Source organism: Penicillium mononematosum, assembly GCF_028829835.1.
Source record: "Penicillium mononematosum strain IBT 11891 chromosome Unknown utg000001l:1.0-4488741.0:1.0-4491989.0, whole genome shotgun sequence".
NCBI lineage: Eukaryota > Fungi > Ascomycota > Eurotiomycetes > Eurotiales > Aspergillaceae > Penicillium > Penicillium mononematosum.
Genome location: NW_026643271.1, coordinates 3,599,168 through 3,620,776, shown reverse-complemented (window position 1 = coordinate 3,620,776; position 21,609 = coordinate 3,599,168). Strand labels below are relative to the sequence as shown.

Sequence of the window (21,609 nt, the reverse complement as noted above, 5' to 3'; positions counted from 1 at the left end):
ACAACCCAGCCACCATGGCCTATATCTTCTTTGCGGCGACGCGAGCATTAATCAGACCTATCTGTTTCGTAAGACGCCAGGGGTAATCGTATGTTGCCATGAAAACCTCAAGCAACTGAATTTCCCTGGGTTTTGTATAATCCTCTGAATCAAGCACCATCTCCATTTCTTTTTTGGTCTTAACCTCTCGGCTGTTGGCTCGACCGTTCCTGGCGCCGAAGGTTTCAAGCAGTAGCTGGTGACGCCACGGGGAAATATTGTTGTATTCTTCCTCTGGTCCGTGGATAGCTCGCTCTATGGCAAAACCATTGTTGTTTATAATAAATCTATTGCCATGTTAGTGTAGCTATCCTTGAGTTGCGCATAATACCTACAGCAATGGTGATAGCTGGTGGCGGAGCATAGTTGCTATCTCCTGGACAGTTAGCTGCAAGCTTCCATCACCCACAATCAGAATTGTGCGTCCATTCGGCATGCCACCTTGGGCCTGTATCTCAGATTGCGCCAAGGCCGCACCCAAACACGAACCAACAGAATAGCCTATACTACCAAAGTAGACTTGGGTAATGTACTTGATATCGTTTCGCAAGACCGCGTCGGGAAAGCCGAATTGAGCAGTGCCGGATTCAACGATCACAATATCTCCTGGTCTGGTGAATTGTCCAAATCGCTTCCAGATCCACGATTGCGTGATCTCAGGAAAAGCAGCGTCCGCCGATGGTTCCTCGCATGGAAAGGCTGGCCGTTCAACGGAGGGGATATCCACTTTCTTGAAAGCAGACAGCAGCTGCGTCAACACTTATGAAGATGTCAATGTTGGTATTTGAAAATCTTTGTGAATATAAAGAAAAGGACATGACTCGACTTACGGGGTCGGAGATAAACTTGGTCGAACTTCTGGCCCATAACCTGTAGGCAAGTTAGTGACAAGAACTCCAAAGGTACTGCATCTTAGAGAAGGCACAGACCGTGCAACTATCTGGTTCAAGCATAATAGCTTGGTGATCAAAGATCTGTCTTGTGTGACCTCCGGTATTGCTGTCGGAGAGGAAAGGACCAAGGTTGATGATGCAGTCGCTTTGTTCTACGTACTGCTTGATACCAGGCAAAGAGACCTCTCCGGCGTAAATACCACACCAGACTGGCAGAGTCTCATCAATGATACCTTTGCCCATTGGAGCGGTAAAGACAGGGAGATTGAGAAGATTTACCAACTCTTTCGCCTGTTTGCTCGCGGCGTGCCGTGAGGTCAAGCCGTCAACGAGGACAAGTGGTTTCTCGGCACAGGTGACCGCATTCACGATTTCTTGAACAGCTCGGGCTTCGTTTGCCAAATTTACGGGATATGATAGATCGATACTCTGCTCTAGATGGCGAGCAGGCACATGAATGTGTACAAAGTCCATCGGCACAAATATGTACACAGGCATGGATTTCAGCCAGCATTCCCGAATCACTCGCTTCGGAAGTGTTAGTGGTATCTCATAAAATAGTAATGAAGGTTCTGCTTACATCTATTTCAGCTGCTGCAGTATCCTGGTTATCAATCCATGCGTGCGCACACCTGACGTGGCTGGAGATATTGTCAAATACCTATACCAATATCAGAAAACACTCCAATAGAAGGTGAATTGTGTCAGATACTCTATGGTCAGGATTTGATCCCAGACAGTGATGGATCATTGCTCGTTTTTGTTGGAGTTCAGTGCCAGTGGTTCCCACCACGTGAATCACTTTTACTTGTTCCGTGTAGGCACCTGCTATGCCATTAAGGGCACTCATCTCGCCTACACCCATGGTCGTTGTGACTTTTATAGTAAGCATCGTTGAATCTTCTGATGGAACTGATAGTTGACAAGCTTACTGGCGCCTGGGCAGCCTTTGGTACGAGCGTACCCATCAGCAGCGTATGCTGCATTCAGTTCGTTCGTGTTGCCAACTATCGAAACTGTGAGTAGATGCAACACAACGCTCCTGAAATACTAACTCCATTTCAGCTCTGGGACGGATTTGATGTAGTCCAAAAGTTCCAGATTCATGTCGCCGGGAACCCCCATAATACTTTGCGTACCTTGCTGGCGAATTCTGGAATGAAGATCAGCAAGCGCGTGGTATAAAGCAACACATTACAATTACCGAGTCCACAAGTATAACCCAAGAGGGATGGTTTGGACCGTGGCATCTGACGATGCTTCATGTGTGATCGAACCCATCCTGCTATTTCAATCAACGGAGCGAAGCACAGAGGCAGAGTTCACTTGAGAGGAAAGAATCACAAAATAATTTGGCAGTTTGATTGCAGCGAATGCAAGACTTCTGTATCCTAGTCGACAACAAGGCCGGCTTTAATATTACAATCAATAATCAGTTAGGTGACTGTAGCAAACAACAATCCGGGAAGCGACGGCAAACGACAACAAGCTGGGGCTAGGCTAGTGGCGGAATTTCCGTGTTTCCTGGAGTAGCCGTATCAAGTCCGTTTGCCGCATAGTCATGACACGATGCCACTGATCGGAATGGAGATCGTATTGTTAGAACTTTTAGCATATAAATGCTTGTAACCCCATTATAATCAGTTTATAACATCGACAAGATATCCAAAATAACAAGGAAAAGCAGCAGGTCAATATTCATCCTTTCGCAGCCATGACGTCCCAAATTGTCAATACCCACAAGTATCCCTTTCATTTCGATAATCCTGTCAAGGTCAATGACGAGAAGGTCCATCCAAATGAGCTAAGGGATGTCACTCTCCGTCTCCCCAATGTTCGCGGAGAGATCCCATCCATCCAGGCCTCTCGCATGCGAACTATGATCCTGGAATCCCACCGTGACCCCTCCAAGATTGCCGCTCACGTTTGTACATATGACGGGCTTACATCGCGGCTCGTGGAAGAGGCCGGGTTTCCATTTGTTTTCCTGGCTGGATATGCTGTTGCTAGTTCATATGGGTGCGTTCAATCGGTTCCTGACCAGCCGGCGTTCGTGTATGCTAACGAGATTTTTGATTCCAGTCTCCCGGATACTGGATACATTGCGCTGCAAGAAGTCTGCGATAAGATCCAGGAAGCCGTTCGCCAAGTTTCTGTCCCTGTCATGGCAGATGGTGACACCGGATACGGGTCGCCCATGAACGTTAGGAGGACTGTGGAATGTTTTGCTCGTGCCGGTGCCGCCGGTATTATGATCGAGGACCAAACTTGGCCTAAGCGTAAGTTCTAGTTTGGAGCAAGAGCTTCTTTCGTAACTCTATACTCATTTGCTGACAACCCTTTTCTTAAAGGATGTGGCCACACGAAAGGCAAGTCGGTCGTTTCAAGGGGCGAAGCCTTTGCCCGTATGCAAGCTGCCGTTGATGCGCGAAATGAAGGGTTGGATATTGTCATCCAAGCTCGTACGGATTCTTACAACACGCATGGTTGGGAGGAAGCTATCTACCGCGCCAACGAGTTTCTCAAGATTGGTGTGGATTTGGTGTTTATCGAGGCTCTTCCCGATCGTGAATCGATGACGCGTGCTGTGAAAGAAGTCAATGGGCCTATCTGCGCGAACATTATCGAAGGCGGATTGACGGAGAATATGTCTGCCCAGGAGCTTGCTGAAATTGGCATGTGCACCGTTGCGTACCCGTGGACACTGGTTGCAGCTCACTTGAAGAGTACCAGGGAGGCCATTGAGAGCTTGAAGGAGAGGTTCACCATCGGCAAGCCCGAGCAAATTCTGAGCTATGAGGAAGTCTGCTACGGAGTGGGATTCAACAAGTACTGGGCGTTGGAGGAGAAGTATAAGTTTGACGCCAATGGCCTGACGAACCAGGGTACTTCGTAAAATGGCGCGACTGCGAAGTTGAATTACCATTAGGAAGGAAGTGGATTTCTTCCAAATCTCTCGACTGGAGGGACTGGAAATCAAACTATTGCATTGTTTATAGGAAATCATCCCTAGAAGCTTATCAATTGATCTCTCTACTTGTTGCCTCATTTGTCGCCATGATCAACCTATACTCAGAAACCTCAATACTGCTATAATGATAGATCCCTGCAGCTCCTCGAAACACTAATATTGAACTCGTGGACTCCATAAATTCTCTCCATGAATATCTTCACTTCTATCTCACACAAAAGCCCATCGAATCACAAGCCCCTTGAGATGTTGATGCCAGCTTAGACATCTAACGGATCCAGAATCTACCTAGCTTCTTTGCCTCCCCGAGCCTTGGGATTTAGAGCGTTTCCAATGATAACCTCTAATACAAGGGGAAGTTCTAAAGAAACTCTAACGACTCTGGTAGTCCCCATGCCCCTATGGTGAATTCAGGAACGAACGGGGCCAAGGATGGATCAAACGCCTGCGTAAACCAATCATCTGCACCAAAATCGGAACCAACGCCAAGATCACTTCAGGTCTGCTTGCCCAGGGCCAACAACCCTAGTCATGTCGGCCCCAGCGTTTGTTGCCGTGGTGGACGAGCTCCTTCAGGCTCCGGAGTCGCCGGTTTGGAGATACCGAAACCGCTTTGCGAGAGCATGTTTTTCTTGAAGCGTCGGACCAAACGATCTATCAACTTGCCGTACCGCGTGGAAAGATGGACATCATCATGCTGGTTTTCCCTCAATGTCTGATTGCATTTATCAAGGACCTCAAGAGAGCGTAACATGTTGTTTCTCGGTCCTAGACTCAACGATTTCAGGAGGAACATCGATGCCGCGACGAGTCTCACAAAGACTCGGACAGGGCAGTATCTCAAGCATCCGCTCTCTCCAAGTTGGATGACGATGGACAGAATTTCACAGCTAGCTTCTCTTACCGCGTTGTTGAAGCTATGATGAATTTCATTGGTATCCATTAGCACATGGTAGCCTTGGCCCCGTGAGACTCTTTCGACAAATGCCTGTATACCAAGCGAATTGAGGTACATGATTGCATAATAATACTCGATTAACAAAAGTTGCTTTGAGGAGTCCGGGACATCTGTCGTAGTTAGTGCGTCCATCCTAACGGTACCTATGCCGCGTGGATCGATACTTACTAGGTAGTTCAAGGGAAATAAAATCTTTGTACCACGATTGTAATAGAGGGATGAAGTGTTCCAATAGTGCTAGATATCTTCCGCTCCTGATGATTTGCCGAGTTATATGCGTACTGTGGAAACATGTATCGGTGATAGCTTTAAGCAATTTCGTGATGCTAATGTACCGGCAAAGAATTACCTCTCGGTAATATTCAGGCCCTTCTGCTGGCACAGACGCATCCATCTGTATAGTTTCAGATAATTGACAAGCTTGAGGGAAGATACTTGTGCAGCCCAGTCGGAGAGTTAGTTGATGGACATAGAGGAATAGTAGTCTCTGGCACCGTAGCCGACTCATCTGAGGGACTGCTAGTGGCTCAATTTCAGCCCCCGTGTCCTCAAAGACACCCAGCTCATGAGCCAATGTAATTGCCAGTCCGATCAATGACCAGCTCATTCTATCCGATCTCTTCGCCGGCTCAAAGACTTCCTCTCGCCACCTCGCTGAATTAGAATCCACCGACCCATGAGGGTGGCCATACGAATCATCGATGCTGGGGGCCAGGCTGTGGTCCCATCCGTCCGTTTCAGGTGGGAACCGTACGGCCCGGGGATGCCATTCTGTAATGAGAAGCAATGCATGAATACTCCCCAACGTACGCGTTCTGGCTGTACAATACTTCTCTGCGCCAAGTGTGATTCGATGAACTAGATGTTCGCAGTATTTCCAGAGCCTCATATGCACGAATTCTGCTCGAGATGTACCATGATAGCCTGGAAGAATATGATAGCGTGAAGAGATCATTAATATAGTGCAGCAAAGGAGAGGCTCTTCAATAATTAAATGTTTGTGGCTTCGGTGGTCGGCAAAGACCGAAGCAAGAACCGGTGATAAGGACAGTAGATTTTGGAAAAACCTTGAGATGTAAGTACCCGTAGAGTTTCCACTTTATGTTCTCTTGAGGGCTACTCACAGATTGATGTATGTGACCGCTTCTTGGGCAGTGAACCAACCTTGCCGTACAAATCTCTGTTGGCTCCACAGCTCGGTGTCCTCTTTCGTGATATGGGAGAGCGTAACGAAGGGAAGCGAGCTCTTAGAATCGCTAGTCAAGGCAGAAGCTGGACTTACACCAAGGCTGCCAACCGGTTCGTCTTCAGAGTCACTGGAATCGTGTTGAGAGGCAACTTTGAAAAGCATATTCCTAGCGTCGTTAGAGGAAGACATGACAGTTCGTACAATCTCATCGTGCAGGTTTGCGTCTGCTTTTTGACGACCGGTCGTTTCTCTAGGAGGCAAGTCCTGGCGGTTTTGTTTTGTATTGCTTTGGATGCCCGATCGCCCATAGACGGATGATAAGGTGGGCGGCTGATGTAGCAATTGAAGATTGGGACGAGCCGTGTCAAAGCTGCTGCGCTCTGTGGCGGTGCTGTGGACCCCGATCTGGCCCAAATCATGGCTGACACGTGGAGAATTACCAGCTCTGCGAGTTTGATGGCTCTAGGTACAAGGTCAGCTATCGTTCGACTAAGCGTATACGTATTTTTCGATCTCACAGAGGACGAGTTGACCCGCCGTTCGTTCTTACGAGAAGACCTCTGTTCGGGGAAACGACATTCCCTCTGTTCCCTCGCGCATTTCAAGCAGATCTTCTGCTTGGGGCTAAGCTCACACTTTGCCTTCGCCCTTCTACATTGAAAGCATGCCTTGTATGCCCGCCTGTAGTCTTGGGGCGGGGGAGCTTGTCCAATGTCCGTGGCATTCCGAACCGAATTTTCGTCCATATCGGGGAGAGTTTCTGTGGCCGGATACGGGCTCATAGGGGGTGGGAATTGCCGGAGTTAAGTACAGCTTTGACCTCCCTCAACCCCGCTTGAACTAGGCTCTTAGCGCGGTATATGCTCCGCTGTGGGGAAATTTAGGGTAGTTCCGGATATACAAAGCCACAGATTAAGGTTTAGCATGGCAGTTTCTACACTTCCCGGGGGCCATGGCATACGCGGTATGTAATCCGGGGTTTTGTGGAAATGTGGGGGTATCTGGGGTTCTGGAGACTTGGCTTGATACAGCACAGCTGGAGGAGCAGATGTCCGTCGATCAAATAAAGGCACAGAGTAACGCCCCGGCAACAACCATCCACATCTTTCTTCAATCATATCACTTTTTAACATGGCAAACCTAAACCGTGACACTGTTTATCAAGCTCCTCCCAACAGCGAGAAGCCGCAGTGCCTACATCTCGAAGAGAACAAGACGAAGGACGGGGACCTCGAGGGAACCCCGGGGGACGACGCCAGATACCATAGAGAAATTGATCCAGCTGAGGCCAAGCTGGTGCGAAAGCTCGATTGGGTTATCCTGCCCACTCTCTGGTTGATGTATGGCCCTCGTTTAGGAGATATTTAAGAAGTATATAATCTTCTAACTGTATGCAGGTACTGGTTCAACTACTTGGATCGAAATGCGATTACAGTTGCGCGCCTTGACGGCCTAGAAGATGAGCTCAACTTGTCGTCAACACAGTATCAGACCTGTGTATCCATCCTCTTCGTGGGATACATCCTAGGACAGGTTCCTAGCAGTAAGTACACAAATCGAGCCATCAGAAGAGCCTGGGCTAACGCGAATTAGACATGCTTATGACTCGTCTCCGGCCCTCCGTGTTTATGGCATTGTGCATGGCTCTATGGGCAGTTGTGAGCGCCCTCACTGCTGTAGCCCAAGATTTCAAAGGGCTTCTTCTCACACGCTTTTTCCTCGGCGTCGTCGAGGCCCCTTTCTATCCCGGCGCACTCTATATGCTTTCTATGTTCTATGATCGGAGAGAGATCGCTACTCGAATATCCATACTTTTCACTGGAAATATTTGCGGTACCGCGTTTGCAGGCCTTATTGCGATAGGGGTCTTTAGAATGAGCGGCTCCGGTGGCATCTCCGGATGGAGATGGTTGTTTATAATCCAGGGTGCTATTACATTCGTCCTCGCTGTACTCTCTGCCTTCATCTTACCAGATGAACCCCTCAACACTCGATGGTTGTCGGAGGACGAACGGCAACTGGCACACTCCCGGATTGCGAGTGATACAGTTGATCTCCAGACAAACACGAGTACGTGGACTGGGCTCGTCGAGTCACTACGTGACCCTCACCTCTGGGTTCTAATGTTCCTTCAACACTTCCACATGGCGGCAAGCAATTATAAAAATTTCTTCCCTACAATCGTGGAGACGCTAGGATTCTCCCGAGACGTGACACTTGCCCTAACCTGTCCTCCGTACCTTGTTGCAGGTGCTATATCCATTGCGTGGGCAGCAAGCTCTGGTGAGTCTTGGACAAGGCGATGTGCGATGTTGAGAGCCGCTCTGAAAGCTTAACCTTCCGTCCAAACTGACATCAATAGGACATTTTAACGAAAGAGTCTGGCACATCACTATTTCAAAGGTCGTCGCTGTGGTAGGATTCGTGCTTGCTTGTTCAACTATGAATGTGGGAGCCCGGTATTTCGCGATGTGCACGTTCGCAACTGGCGTTTATGGCGTGAACAGCATCATTCTTGGCTGGGTGTCCACAACCTGTGGGCAAACCAGGGAGAAGAAGGCAACCTCCCTCGCCATTGTGAATACATTTGCATCCACCGGCGCTATCTATACCTCGGTAGGTTTACTGACCCGTTTGGCTAGGCTCTAAAACTCCGCTAACCTGGCATTTCACTCAATCTCTAGTATCTCTGGCCGACTTGGAATGCGCCGCGGTATACAATCCCCATGCTTACAAGTGCTGGCTTTTCGATAGCTTCAGTCATTTTGGCTTGGGTATTACGATATATGCTTACCAGAGCGAACAAGAAGATCCTCGAATCCAATACGACCCAAATGAGGCTCTATGCCTATTAATGGTGTTTTCGTGCATCAGTCCATACGTCAATCATTTCTATCACCATGCACAAATGCTCTATAAAGCATTTGAATTTGTGAGACAAGGCAAGCTACTTGATTCATTGGTATTTCACTACTTATAATGATCTCTACGAGCAACGAATTACCAAGGATAAACTGTGTTGGAAAGGCAAATGAGGCACTACCTTTAATCAGAATTTCACTTGAGATATGCTGCATGAGAACCAAGATATTTTCTGTCTCCATAGAGACTAGATTGAAGCTGAAGTCTGCTAGCGGCGTTCATCTGTCCCTTAGGCACTAACCGAGTGCTGGTAGGGATTTATGCAGTGGACAGATGCTATATAATTATAAGCATAATGTGTCTGGCCAGCAGACAATGGAGCCATGTGCTATGGTTGCAACGTCCGCTTCGGGTGTGTTCACCCCGAGAGGCAAGGGCGATGGTGTCCCGGTCGGGATCCTAGATAGGGTGGGTAGAAACCATCCCTATATATAAGAGGTTGTAGTGTTAGTTTACCTCAGTTCGTATCATTCGTTCTCGTTCAACATAAGATATTTTAATAAAATATATAGGGGTTATAGACGGGCACACGAAAATCTAAATTGCCTACCGCCCACTATATATAGAAAGGCGATAGGCACTTCCTAGGTGCCTATAAATGGGCAATATCGTAGTCTGACGACTGTATTAGGATAGGGCTACCGTGGTGCATTTTATTAAGGTGAGCTGCTGACTTAGCTGCTCTCGGGCAACTTTCCAGCTTAGGTAACGCTCAGCGAGCAAGCCCTTGAACACGTCACGCTCAGTGAGTGGGATTCGGCTCCTCGGTGAGCAAATATCAGAGTGCTCAGGTGATGCTGAGTGAGTTTGATAATCACCTAATACTCAGAGGCGACGGGTGCTCAGTTTCGCTCAGTGAGCGAAGAGCGGCAAGGGGTGAGCACTAAAGCGGAAAGGGAAAGCCATCTCGTTCGGCCTACAATCCGGTGTTTATGTGACAAGCATGGGGTATACTCGAGCCCTTGCCCTAACCCTTTCTGCCTGAGGCATCAATCAGGTTTAAGGCAATAAGGCTGCAAGGCCGCAAAGCCCCGCCACCCCGCCGGATCGGTGACAGCGGGCGTTCGCGGAAATTGGTCTGACTCACTGGGAAAAAATTATCAAATTCGTTAAAAAGGAATAACTCGTTGTAGTGTACGGCGTAGTTAAACTGCAAATACCTAGAAGTAAATTGTTCCTGGCCGAATTCGCCCAGAAAATTCGCACCGGCAAACCTGATCTTGGCCCCGCTATCGGCTCCAGACATATTCTCTTTCCACTTCGAACCTACCCCACCATCCAAAGCAATTGATCGTGCACAGGTCTGGATACGTGACTTGGTCAAGCGTGCAATCATGGTTTCAATCGTTCTAGGAAGTCAATGGGGAGATGAAGGTAACGGCAACGAAACCCCAACATAGAGACATTGGACATGCTAACGAACGAACAGGAAAGGGGAAGATCACAGACATGCTGTCGCAGGATGCGACACTTTGCTGTCGTGCGGCCGGCGGACACAGTACGTTGAACTTGCTTTGCATTCCCTCTACCCCGAATTGTTGAAGTTTTCAAACGGGCCCCTCCAAAAGCCCAGACAGTGACTGACCAACCGGCCTTTTTCAATTGGACACAGATGCCGGCCACACTATTGTCCACGAGGACGTCACCTACGACTTCCACATCCTTCCCTCCGGTCTCGTCTCGCCAAAATGTATCAACCTGATCGGCGCCGGTACCGTCTTCCACGTCCCCAGCTTCTTCAAGGAACTGGCCGCTATCGAGGCCAAGGGCCTGAAGGGCGCCGCCCAACGCATCTTCGTCTCTGACCGCGCACACGTCTGCTTCGACCTGCACTCCGTCGTCGACGGTCTCGAGGAGAAGGGTCTCGGTGGCCGCAAGGTTGGCACAACCGGCAAGGGCATCGGTCCGTGCTACAGCGACAAGGCCGCACGCCGCGGTGTCCGCGTCGGCGAGATCCTGGACGAGGAAACCTTCGAGCGCAAGCTTCGCACCTTGGACACCTCATACCGCACACGGTTCGGAGATCTGGCATACGATGTTGAGGAGGAGATTGCGCGGTTCAAGGTACGGATGACACCCGGCCATTTCTTCATTCCTTCAAGCGATGTGAAAGCCCATGGCACGCGACAGCAGAGGACAAATCCTGGATTCTTGTTCACCACATCACGACAACATCGCTGACAATCTCTCAGGAGTACCGCAACCTCCTGAAGCCCCACATCGTCGACCAGCTCGAGTTCCTGCAGGAACACAAGAACTCGCCCAACACACTCGTCGAAGGCGCCAACGCCCTCATGCTCGACCTCGACCACGGCACATACCCATTCGTGACCTCGTCATCAACCGGTCTGGGTGGAGCCGTGCAAGCGCTTGCCCTGAACCCTGCCAGCATCAAGTCCGTGATCGGTGTGGTGAAGGCTTACACGACGCGCGTTGGCTCCGGACCTTTCCCCAGCGAGCAGATCAACGAAGATGGCGAGAAGCTGCAGCAGGTTGGACGCGAGTTCGGCGTGACTACTGGTCGTCGTCGTCGCTGTGGCTGGTTGGATCTTGTGTTGTGCCGCTACTCTCACGCTATCAACCACTACACCGCGCTGAACTTGACTAAGCTTGATATCCTCGATGACTTTGATGAGATCAAGGTTGGTGTTGCTTATATCCTGCCTGATGGAAAGCGCACTACTGGAACTTTCCCTGCGGATCCTAATGTCGTCGACAAGATCCAGGTGGAGTACGTTACTCTGCCTGGATGGAAGTCGAACACTATGGGTGTCAAGCGTTACGAGGATCTGCCTCCTAATGCTCGTGCTTACATTGAGTTCATTGAGCGTGAGATTGGTGGTGTTCCTGTCAAGTGGATCGGTACTGGTCCTGCCAGAGACCACATGATCGCCCGTGATTAAGTGCATTGTTTCTTTTTGTTTGGTGTTTTTTTTGTACTCACTGTTTCTTGCATATTACGATATACTTAGGATGTGTGATATAAGGTTTCCTTTTTGTCCCATATTCAACGATTTAGATGTCTCGAAAATGGATCTGGTTAGAGGCGGTCAAGTCTTTTCCTGTTTATTATTATGTTTTGGTAGAAAGATGTTGTGTCAAGATTAAAATTGAGTCCTGGATAGAATAATAGTGTACATGAAGAAAATATGAAGGTCAGTTCTTCGTATCCAGAAAAGAATCCCGCAGAACAACCAAAATAGAGTATAAGACAAAGAGCAGAGAAGTCTAAATAAGAAACACAGAGCACCCAAGGGTGTATAGTACACGAAGACAGTCCGAAAAAAAGAGATTGGAGAACGCCGCCCAATGCTAGAATGGTTGCTTCATCTTTTCACTTTTGGCTGATCTGGTCTCACCGGACAGCAACATTGCAGTCCATGAAAATGCCAGACAAATTATAATTGCCAGCACGGCTGGCAAGAGTTGATCTCCCATTCAACTCAAACTTAAAACCGGAAGTCATCGCCGAAGGAATCCTCGTAAGAACGGCGAGGACGAGACGGCCGGTCACCACGGTCACCACGGTCACCGCCACGAGAGAATCCACCACGGTCACCACCGCGGGAGAATCCACCGCGGTCACCACGGGAGAAGCCACTACGCTCACCACGATCACCACCACGGGAGAAACCGCCACGGTCACCGCCACGAGAGAATCCGCCACGGTCACCGCCGCGAGAGAATCCACCACGACCACGGTCACCATCGCGGGAGAAACCGCCCTCGCGTCGCTGGCGGGTGCCGTCACCCACACTGACACCGTCAATTCGGCTGAGACCCATTTGCTGCATCAATCTGGGGTTGAGCTCTGGGGGTGATTGCATATTGTATCCTGCAATGAACATCTGGTTGAGTGCCTGGATGGCCTCTCTCTTGCTGTTGAAGTTTCCAGTGGCGGTACCAAGCTGGCCCATGTAGGACTTGACCTTGGTAGTATTGTCACACTGGGCCAGACCCTCGGTAATCTGGCTCACGATCTTGCCAACTGTCGAGTCGGTAGACAAGGTCTGTGTAAGGTCTGCAGCGGCGGATTCCAAAGCTGTATCCACCTTCAATGGGAGACGACCCAGGCGCTTCCTGTAGACATCTGACTCGGCCGGGTGCATGAACAGCCAGCCTTCACCTTCTTTGCCAGCACGGGCTGTGCGGCCGAGGCGGTGGATGTAGGTCTCACGGTCCCGAGGAACACCAATTTGGACGACATGGGTGACATCCGGGAAATCCATACCACGAGCAGTGACGTCCGACGAGAACAAGATGCCCTCGCGAGCCTTGCGGAAGTTATCCGCGCTGCGAGTTCGGAGCGCCTGCGTGAGACGCGAGTTAATCTCGAGCATTCTCATGTTGCGCATGGAAGACTGGCGGAACTCTGAGGAGCGGGCGATGGCGTTAAATGCATCAGCGGAAACCTTGGTCTCAGCAGTGGAGTTGAAGTAAGCGATGGCCTTGAAAGGTCGCAGCTCCTCGCCGTTATCCCGACGCGCTTGCCAGTTCTGAGCAAGCTCGAGAAGGGCGGGCAGGCTGTTTTCAAGACCGCGTGTGTAGACAACCTTCTGGGGAACCCGCTGGTGGGTGGGAACTTCATCTTCACGAACGGTGTTGACGTGCTTGAAATCGGGCTTCAGGGTCTGACGAACCATCTGCATAACTTCCCTAGGAACGGTGGCCGAGAACATGAGCGTCTGGCGGTCCACCTTTGTGGGGTCGGGAAGCAGTCTTTGGATCTCTGCAACATCAGGAGCAAAACCCTGGTCAAGAAGGCGGTCTGCCTCATCGAGAATCAGAGTGTTCAGCTTGGGGGCAGAGACACCAGTCCAAGGGTCCGAGAGGATGTCCTTGAGACGTCCCGGGGTACCGATGAGCAGGTGACATCCCTCCTGTTGGATCTTTGCAAGACCGGCACGCTTCTGTGTGCCACCGACAGCGGTCTGGACAAGAAGACCTGTGCCAAACGCAACTTTTTTGGCCTCAACTGCGATCTGTTCCGCGAGTTCGCGGGTAGGGGAGATGATAAGAGCACGGATTTCTGAGGGACCAGTTCTACCTGGCCGGCGGCCAACTCTGGACATATCGACACTGGGGTCATTCAAAATGTTCTGAAGAGTGGGTACAAGGAAAGCAAGCGTTTTTCCGGTTCCTGTTTTGGCCTGGGCGAGGCTGAAAAAAAGGTAACGAGTTAGCGGACCATTCAATGCCAAGGCAAATCCATCAACAAACTTACATATCATCGCCCTTGACAATCTCGTTGAGAGTAAGAGACTGCACCTCAGTCATAGTCTTGAGGTTCATCCGGTCAGGTTGAATGATGTTCTTGATAATCTTATTGTGAATGAGATTCTCCGCCGCTAGGTCGGAAAACTCTGTGATCATCGCAGGTTTGGAGGGCTCGGTTTCTTCAACAATTGCCTGCGCAGTAGCCGCAGACAGCCTCGGGAAAGAGGAATGAAGCGATCTGGCCGCAGCAACAGATGAATGGGTCGAAGGAGCTTCCCATTTCGGCAGGTGAGTAGCCAACCGTGCTGAGATCGAGCGAGGCGCAGTAGCGCGCAACGCATGTGAAGCGCCAAATCGGCGAACTGTTCCAAGCATCATGATATAATGCTAATGGAAAAAAATGGATGGGAAGATGATAAAACTGCAAATTGCACTTGGGGCGCCCCAAGGAGAAGCGCAAAAATAATTAGGGGTCACATGATCCTTATCGAGAGATAACATCCCGAGATAGGGAAAGTAAACAATTGTGGCAAACACGGCAAACACGGCAAACACGCTAAATCTGCGAGACAACTTGCGCTTTGGCCAGTTATATCAAACCAAGCAAACATGTCAAATTAGCCAAACACATGAAATTCAAGGTTGGCCCAAACCTTGGAGACCTTGGAGAAGGTCAACCAATCAAAACAAATGATCTTGGAAAACCCTGGAGACCCAGGGCCGATAATGGGCCGGTCAGCATTAAGGTAGAATTAGAAATACAAATTTGCTGACCAACGCTTTTCATTTGCTGACAACGGTCAATATACGGCGCACGTATATCATCTAGGCTGCTAACCCTGCATATACGCGCGGAGAGCAGATCACATCTGTCACATAAGACATCCCATTCTCCCAAAACAAAACCTCACCCTTGTCTGTACCACTGACGAAGTGCACCGGCTCTATAACCTATAACATGGCCCCTATCGATGTAGTCGTTATTGGAGGCTCATTTGCAGGCCTTCATATCGCTCACTCTGTCCTTCGTGATGTACCTGACGCGAAGGTTGTGCTGATCAACCCCTCAACCAGCTTCTACTGGAATATTGCCGCCCCACGTATCGTCACCAAGCCCAAGGCCTTCCGCCCCGAGCAGTACTTGCTCCCAATCAAAGATGCTTTTGCAGGCTACCGGCCCGACGCGTTCGAGTTCCTTCCTGGAGTTGCAACTGCTATCGATGCCGCTGCCAAGTCGGTTTCCGTGACCCCCAACGAGGGCGAGCCCAAAATACTATCATATGATTATCTCGTTATCGCGTCGGGTAGCACTACATCTGCCACTACCGGCTCGCTCACCGGCACATCCATTCCATTCAAGCAGTCGGGACACAATGACATGGAGCAGTTGATCGAATCGGCGCAGGAACACATTGCTGGGGCGAAGGAGATCGTGATTGGCGGTGCAGGTCCTATCGGTGTCGAGCTGGCTGGAGAGCTTGCTGAAGCAGTGGAACAAAGTGGCAACGCCGGCAAGGTCTCCATCACGATTGTCTCAGCGACAGATCAGGTACTCCCGATGCTCAAGCCATCTGCCAGCTCTGCTGCACGTAAGCTGCTAGAGCAGAAGAAGGTCAAGGTCGTGACCTCGAAGCGAGTCATTGGTGTCGAGACTCCGGCCGATGATAGTTCGACTTGGACAGTCTCACTGGAAGGCGGAGACAAACTTTCGGCTGACCTCTATATCCCCACTACCGGTGTGACCCCCAACAACAGTTTCATCCCAGCTCAATTCCTGGACAAGGACGGCTGGGTGACAGTGAACAAAGAGATGCGGGTTCAGTCAACTGACGGGTCAACTCTGCCTATCTTTGCTGCTGGCGATATCACCAACAACTCAATGCGCCTCAGTTTTAAAGCCACGGAGCAAGCGCATGTGGCGGCGGCCAACCTCAAAGCCGCAATTGTAGGCGGCACTGCCATCAAGACCTACGACCAGGGCGAGAACATTATTATGATCGTGCCTGTTGGCGAATCTGGTGGAACGGGTCAGCTGTTTGGATTTGTGCCTTTTAGCTTCATGGTGAAGATGCTCAAGGGCAAGCATTTCTTTATTGATAAGGCCGCTGGCGCACTCGCTGGCAAGGCTTAGGTGATATCCCCAGATGTGTTTGAGTGTATTCAGTTTCGCGCATTTTCAGGGTTTAGAATGCTCGTCCATATTCCGGCAGTGGCTGCATACTCATGTACTTAATGCATAATTTTCCTATCCAGGAGTGTGAATGTCTTTCGAATGTCTTTACAGCAGAACAAGATGGTATATACTTGGCAACAGATACAACCTTGGAACGTACCACATCCACCACCTCCCATACCCGCTTTATCCGAAAACGGCCAGCTCCCCCGTTGCTTAACAATCACCGTTTTAATCGGGTTGTATATTAATCAACAATTATTTGAGGTCATTTTGCTGTGCCGAGGGTCACGGTTTTCCTACCCAAAACGGCTGTCTCCGTCGGCCTGAGGTTGCTTCAATTCGTCCGTTCCCCACTGTTTTTTTCTCAAAAACTGGTTCCGTTGCCACAGTTATGTGTTCATAGTACACCTATTGAATGTACGCTAGGAGCATGGGCATATAAAATTGTGCATATCAAAGCAGAAACCGCAGAAAGTGGAGTCTATCGACTGGAGCATCAACCATCTCGAGAAGCTTCTCCGGGATCCGCCTGGTTTATAATTAAAAAGATAGACAAACAGAGAATTGTATTTCCATCCTCGGTACAGCCCCGCTTTGATGAACGGCAATCGTCATATATAAAGAGCTCCCGCCATACTTCGGCAAATTCCTACTTCCCATCTTTATCTTTCCTACTACACATCTACATAATGTCTGCCAACAAGGTTCTTACATTCAAGAAGATCCCCCAGGGATACCCCGTCGCTGGGCAGGACCTGGTCGTCGAGACCGCCGCTTATGATGCCAACGTTGCCGCTCCCGACAATGGCGTCGTCCTGCAGTCCCTCTACACCAGCTTCGACCCCTACATGCGTGGCCGCATGCGCCCGCCTGAGATCAAGTCATACGCCCCCGCCTTCGCCCTCGACAAGCCCATTGACAGCCGCACCATTGGCAAGATCGTGCGCTCCAACAACGCCAATTACAAGGAAGGTGACCTGGTCATTGGCCACGTCCCAATCCAGCAGTACATCGCCCTTGGCGAGCAGGAGCTGGTCCGCATCCAAAAGTTGGACAACCCCCTTGGCCTCGAGGATATCCGTGTCTTCCTCGGTCCCCTCGGCATGCCCGGTCTGACCGCATACTCGTCCCTGTATGAGATCGGCAAGCCCAAGAAGGGCGAGACCATCTTCGTCTCCGCTGCCAGTGGAGCCGTCGGTCAGCTGGTCGGCCAACTCGCCAAGCACGAGGGTCTGCGCGTCATTGGATCCGTCGGCACAGATGAGAAGCTCGAGTACATCACCAAGACGCTCGGCTTCGATGGCGGCTTCAACTACAAGAACGAGAAGCCCGCTGATGCCCTTGCCCGTCTCGCTCCCGAGGGTATCGACATCTACTACGAGAACGTCGGTGGAGAGCACCTCGAGGCTGCCCTCGATGCTATGAACAACTTCGGCCGTATCGTCGTTTGCGGTCTGATCTCCCAGTACAACTCCGCCCCCTACCCCATTAAGAACATCCACAATGTCCTCGTCAAGCGCATCACCATGCGCGGCTTCATCGTCGGTGATAAGGGCATGGGTGATGTTTACACCAAGGAGCACCAGGAGAATGTGCAGAAGTGGATCAAGGATGGCTCGTTCAAGGTGCTCATCCACGAGACTGAGGGCATCGACAACGCTGCCGAGGGCCTGATTGGCATCTTCCACGGCAAGAACTTGGGCAAGGCTGTCCTGAAGTTCTAAGTTCTTATGAGACTGATGAAATAACGAGATGCCTGGCGCATTGATTTTTTTGTTGACACATTGGGAGGTATCTATGTAATACCTCGGTTAGGACTCTTCAGTATGTACATGTACTAGTAGGGATAAAATGGATACCTCTCAAAATAGCCAAATCACACAAATGTTGCACATAATAAAATATGAATGGTCAATAAAATCAACATTAATCTGTAACCAACAAAGTCCATATACTACAAACGTAGGAAGAAGATAACCGCAGGGCTAAATGTTTCTCACCAGAGTGTCGGCCAATTTCGGCTGGGCGGACAGCCATCGACCAATCAACTGGCCCGTAAAAGGATGACATACCGAGTCGGACTCCCGAGGTCTCCAACTTCATCCGCTTGTGTTCGAACGGCGTTTCTGCTTCTTCACGATCATACTCTCCACTCACAATGGCTTCATTCGCGCGCTCATCTCTGCTGCGACAGACTCTCGCCCCCCGGGCGCCCTTCCCTCCAGAAGAATGTCGGCGTCTCGCAGGTCGTTGCTTTCCATGCCTCCGCTAAGAAGCAGATCCTGCCCCCGTTGCCTCGTAAGTAGAGCTCCTGCCATAAGGCTTACTGAGATATTGCCAATAGATGGATCTATTGGGTGTTGTTTAGAGGCACTTGCTAACGTGATTTTTGCGATACAGAGTCTGTCCAGGGAACCAGTATGTGATTTCCGCACCTTTCCTATCCCGACCCTCGCTTTTCGATGGCATTGAGTCCAAAAGTACCTGCAATTTGTGGAGATATACAGTCTCCGTTGTTATCAGCGCTCGAACAATGCCTATAGTCGAATCGCAAATATCGCCTTTCCTGGAGATCTTCGATATTGACCTATCCCGATAGTGAACGACCCTGCTCCCATTCCCGAAACCCACCCCTCCGAGGGCAGCTACCACTGGTCTTTTGAGAGGTTTGTGCTCCTTTTTCGCGCGCTGCAATGTCGACCTATATCACCCCTTCCGATAACCCCGGCATATGCGGAAAAAACCCCCGACTAACATCCACCTCAGACTGGTCTGCGTCGGTCTGGTTCCTCTCACCTTCGCCCCCTTCGCCGCTGGCTCCCTCAACCCCGTCATGGACGCCATCCTGTGCTCTCTGCTTGTCGCCCACTCGCACATCGGATTCCAGTAAGAGCCTCCCCGCGCGATCCTGCCATCCCCTCAGATCTACCCCGGATCCACAACCCGGAAATCGCAGTCTAACGTCTCTCTACTAGGGCCGCCATTGTCGACTACTTCCCCCCTTCCCGTGTGCCTAAGTTCCGCGCCACCTGCAACTGGCTCCTGCGCGCATTCACCCTCACCACCGCTGTTGGTCTGTACGAGTTCGAGACGAACGATGTTGGTGTGACCGAGGCTCTGCGTCGTATCTGGACGGCATAGAGTGCTGTTGCGGTTCTTCTTTTAGACATATTGTCTTTCTATTTCCTTTTTTCCCCCTGATTACCGATTTGGTTCTGGTCTACCCAGGCGTTCTGTTCCGCCTTTGTATATGTCGTTGATTATTTTTCTTTTGTCTCTCAGTCCGAAATTATTGATCGGTGTCGGATTCCTGCTGCTCGGAGTTGTTTCTGAGCTATAGAAAAAACGGAATATAACCTTGTACGAGAAGACAACCTTGGTGCTTTTTGTTTCTTTCTGTATACTATGTAGATCTGCAGCCGGATTTTGGGTACTCTCTGCACGATACATCAAAACATGCGGTAAATGGTTAGCAGTACCATTTAATATGAGCATGGTGTTTCTACTCGCCCACCAGACCGCATTCTTAAACAATTCTAATCCTTTTTAATTCTATCCTTCAAAAATCGAATAATGATGCAATGACACAGACAAGGCTAACAACAAAGGCTTCCTAATACCTCATACCAGAGACCCTCACTCATCCTCATCATCCCCAAGCAACTCCTCATCGTCATCCGCCCTCTGCATAACAGTCTCAATGACCTTGAGCGTTGCTTTGAGCGGCAACCCAATAACATTATCATAACTGCCATCAATCTTCTCAACAAGAATAGACCCAAGCCCCTGCAACCCATAACCACCAGCCTTATCCGCGCCCTCACGGGTGCGCACATAAGCCATAATCAACTCATCAGTAACATCACCATCAAACCGCACCGACGTCTCCTCAACTGTAGTTTCAACCGCATACCCGGGGTCCCGGGCACTAGCCAAAGGCGCCATAGCCACAAGCGCGGTGTAAACCTTGTGGTCTCGGATATCACGCAGCGAGCGCAACATGGCCATGTGGTGTGCTTCGGAGCGGGGCTTTTCGAGGATCGAGCCGGTGGACGGGTCGACGACGACCGTGTCTGCGGCTAGGATTAGAGCTGGCTCGCCCTTGATTTCGTTGTTGACTTCTTGTTCGTAGACTGCTTGGGCCTTTTTCGTCGCTGTTGCTAGCACGTACTCGAATGGGCCTAGGCTTTTTGGTAGGTCTTCTGCAGCGTTTGAGGGGATGATTTCTATGTTTGGGAGGCCCAGGAATGACATTATTTGCTTGCGGCGTGGTGATTGTGAGGCGAGGATTACGCGCTGGCTGCGGAGGCTGTTTAGGACTGGGAGGTTGAGGGGTGGTGGGCGTGGGAGTGGTGCCCCGCGGTTGGCTTTCGGGACGGGCTTGTCGTAGGCTGGGGGTGGGTCGGATTCGGTGGTCTCAAAGTCTTCCATGTGAGACAGGAGGGATTCTTTGGTGTCCGTCATGTTGGGCAATTTGGCGTTTGCCTGGTGTTTCGGATGTTGGTTTTGGGTGTTGCGGGCAGCGATGCAATGCGGGGAATCAGGTGCTCTCTCCGTTCGCTTGTTGAGGCAATGGCCTTTGTGTGTAGTCGATCGAGCTTGCACGAATATGTAACAATATTCAATTCGGAATCCCGACGGTCCACGAGGTCCTGTAGGTTACGGGTTTGTGTAGAGTGTGGAGTCCGCGTTTGCTTTACCTTGATGGGGCTCGGTTTCTCTGGCAGATATCAGGCGGTAAGCCGATGCTCTCGGTATACATCGATGCTATGCCTGTTGCAACCCCTAAACACATGTGCAATCTATACTAAGATATCACACCTGTCATCGCTGCATTGATTGATTACTTCGCCTAACTTCCCGAGCCTGTAGGATACGCTTCCTTGTATGGTTGGCAACTTAATGACTGCAATTATTCTCCGTAACCCTGTCCACGTGATACGGCCGAAGTACGGCTCGGTTAAATATTTCCGACTTTGGTTGAAAAGAAGCCGTGGGTGCTCAGCCAGAGCTGAAAAGAACTTGATTTCAGGCTAGCTGTTGGGAAAGGAAAACGCCCCAGTTGCTTCGCAGCAACAGCCATGACCATATACATTCTGGTACCTAGGAGCAGAAACAAACCAGAAAAAAAAAGCTTGGATGTACAATAGTAAAAAACAGTAGGAAGACAAGAAGTACAAAAATTTGTGGCACCGTATTTGATAGTTGTTTCACTCCACTAAATACGGTGGAGGATCGTGATCG

The 21,609-nt window shown here is 50.2% G+C and overlaps 10 protein-coding genes across 10 annotated transcripts; 6 read left to right on the top strand and 4 right to left on the bottom strand.

Annotated features, from left to right (window-relative positions):
- Nucleotides 1-19: 19 nt before the first annotated feature.
- Nucleotides 20-2,213, bottom strand: N7519_001371 (alpha-keto acid decarboxylase family protein; the record flags this gene model as incomplete). The annotated part of the gene is made up of 9 exons (XM_057288149.1): nucleotides 20-326; nucleotides 375-798; nucleotides 870-909; nucleotides 969-1,460; nucleotides 1,513-1,593; nucleotides 1,645-1,808; nucleotides 1,865-1,939; nucleotides 1,988-2,085; nucleotides 2,137-2,213. 9 exons carry the CDS (start codon nucleotides 2,211-2,213, stop codon nucleotides 20-22), a joined length of 1,758 nt encoding a protein of 585 aa, XP_057154232.1.
- A 433-nt stretch (nucleotides 2,214-2,646) lies between these two features.
- Nucleotides 2,647-3,828, top strand: N7519_001370 (isocitrate lyase/PEP mutase family protein; the record flags this gene model as incomplete). The annotated part of the gene is made up of 3 exons (XM_057288148.1): nucleotides 2,647-2,951; nucleotides 3,015-3,211; nucleotides 3,284-3,828. 3 exons carry the CDS (start codon nucleotides 2,647-2,649, stop codon nucleotides 3,826-3,828), a joined length of 1,047 nt encoding a protein of 348 aa, XP_057154231.1.
- A 604-nt stretch (nucleotides 3,829-4,432) lies between these two features.
- N7519_001369 (uncharacterized protein) lies at nucleotides 4,433-6,832 on the bottom strand (the record flags this gene model as incomplete). Its single annotated transcript, XM_057288147.1, has 4 exons — nucleotides 4,433-5,028; nucleotides 5,144-5,958; nucleotides 5,986-6,512; nucleotides 6,569-6,832. The coding sequence occupies 4 exons, from the start codon at nucleotides 6,830-6,832 to the stop codon at nucleotides 4,433-4,435; spliced, it is 2,202 nt and encodes a 733-aa protein (XP_057154230.1).
- A 349-nt stretch (nucleotides 6,833-7,181) lies between these two features.
- On the top strand, nucleotides 7,182-8,905 carry N7519_001368 (major facilitator superfamily domain-containing protein; the record flags this gene model as incomplete). The annotated part of the gene is made up of 5 exons (XM_057288146.1): nucleotides 7,182-7,390; nucleotides 7,448-7,593; nucleotides 7,644-8,333; nucleotides 8,413-8,666; nucleotides 8,735-8,905. The coding sequence occupies 5 exons, from the start codon at nucleotides 7,182-7,184 to the stop codon at nucleotides 8,903-8,905; spliced, it is 1,470 nt and encodes a 489-aa protein (XP_057154229.1).
- Nucleotides 8,906-10,306: 1,401 nt separating this feature from the next.
- adB (adenylosuccinate synthase ADE12) lies at nucleotides 10,307-11,875 on the top strand (the record flags this gene model as incomplete). The annotated part of the gene is made up of 4 exons (XM_057288145.1): nucleotides 10,307-10,346; nucleotides 10,402-10,470; nucleotides 10,585-11,036; nucleotides 11,165-11,875. 4 exons carry the CDS (start codon nucleotides 10,307-10,309, stop codon nucleotides 11,873-11,875), a joined length of 1,272 nt encoding a protein of 423 aa, XP_057154228.1.
- A 546-nt stretch (nucleotides 11,876-12,421) lies between these two features.
- On the bottom strand, nucleotides 12,422-14,567 carry helA (putative DEAD box RNA helicase HelA; the record flags this gene model as incomplete). The annotated part of the gene is made up of 2 exons (XM_057288144.1): nucleotides 12,422-14,132; nucleotides 14,197-14,567. 2 exons carry the CDS (start codon nucleotides 14,565-14,567, stop codon nucleotides 12,422-12,424), a joined length of 2,082 nt encoding a protein of 693 aa, XP_057154227.1.
- A 580-nt stretch (nucleotides 14,568-15,147) lies between these two features.
- N7519_001365 (NAD(P)/FAD-dependent oxidoreductase) lies at nucleotides 15,148-16,320 on the top strand (the record flags this gene model as incomplete). Its single annotated transcript, XM_057288143.1, has 1 exon — nucleotides 15,148-16,320. The coding sequence occupies one exon, from the start codon at nucleotides 15,148-15,150 to the stop codon at nucleotides 16,318-16,320; it is 1,173 nt and encodes a 390-aa protein (XP_057154226.1).
- Nucleotides 16,321-17,054: 734 nt separating this feature from the next.
- Nucleotides 17,055-18,089, top strand: N7519_001364 (MDR family NADP-dependent oxidoreductase; the record flags this gene model as incomplete). The annotated part of the gene is made up of 1 exon (XM_057288142.1): nucleotides 17,055-18,089. The coding sequence occupies one exon, from the start codon at nucleotides 17,055-17,057 to the stop codon at nucleotides 18,087-18,089; it is 1,035 nt and encodes a 344-aa protein (XP_057154225.1).
- Nucleotides 18,090-18,428: 339 nt separating this feature from the next.
- Nucleotides 18,429-19,506, top strand: N7519_001363 (CybS family protein; the record flags this gene model as incomplete). The annotated part of the gene is made up of 5 exons (XM_057288141.1): nucleotides 18,429-18,663; nucleotides 18,766-18,783; nucleotides 18,965-19,031; nucleotides 19,132-19,251; nucleotides 19,341-19,506. 5 exons carry the CDS (start codon nucleotides 18,429-18,431, stop codon nucleotides 19,504-19,506), a joined length of 606 nt encoding a protein of 201 aa, XP_057154224.1.
- A 495-nt stretch (nucleotides 19,507-20,001) lies between these two features.
- Nucleotides 20,002-20,829, bottom strand: N7519_001362 (nucleotide diphosphatase; the record flags this gene model as incomplete). Its single annotated transcript, XM_057288140.1, has 1 exon — nucleotides 20,002-20,829. One exon carries the CDS (start codon nucleotides 20,827-20,829, stop codon nucleotides 20,002-20,004), a length of 828 nt encoding a protein of 275 aa, XP_057154223.1.
- Nucleotides 20,830-21,609: the final 780 nt, after the last annotated feature.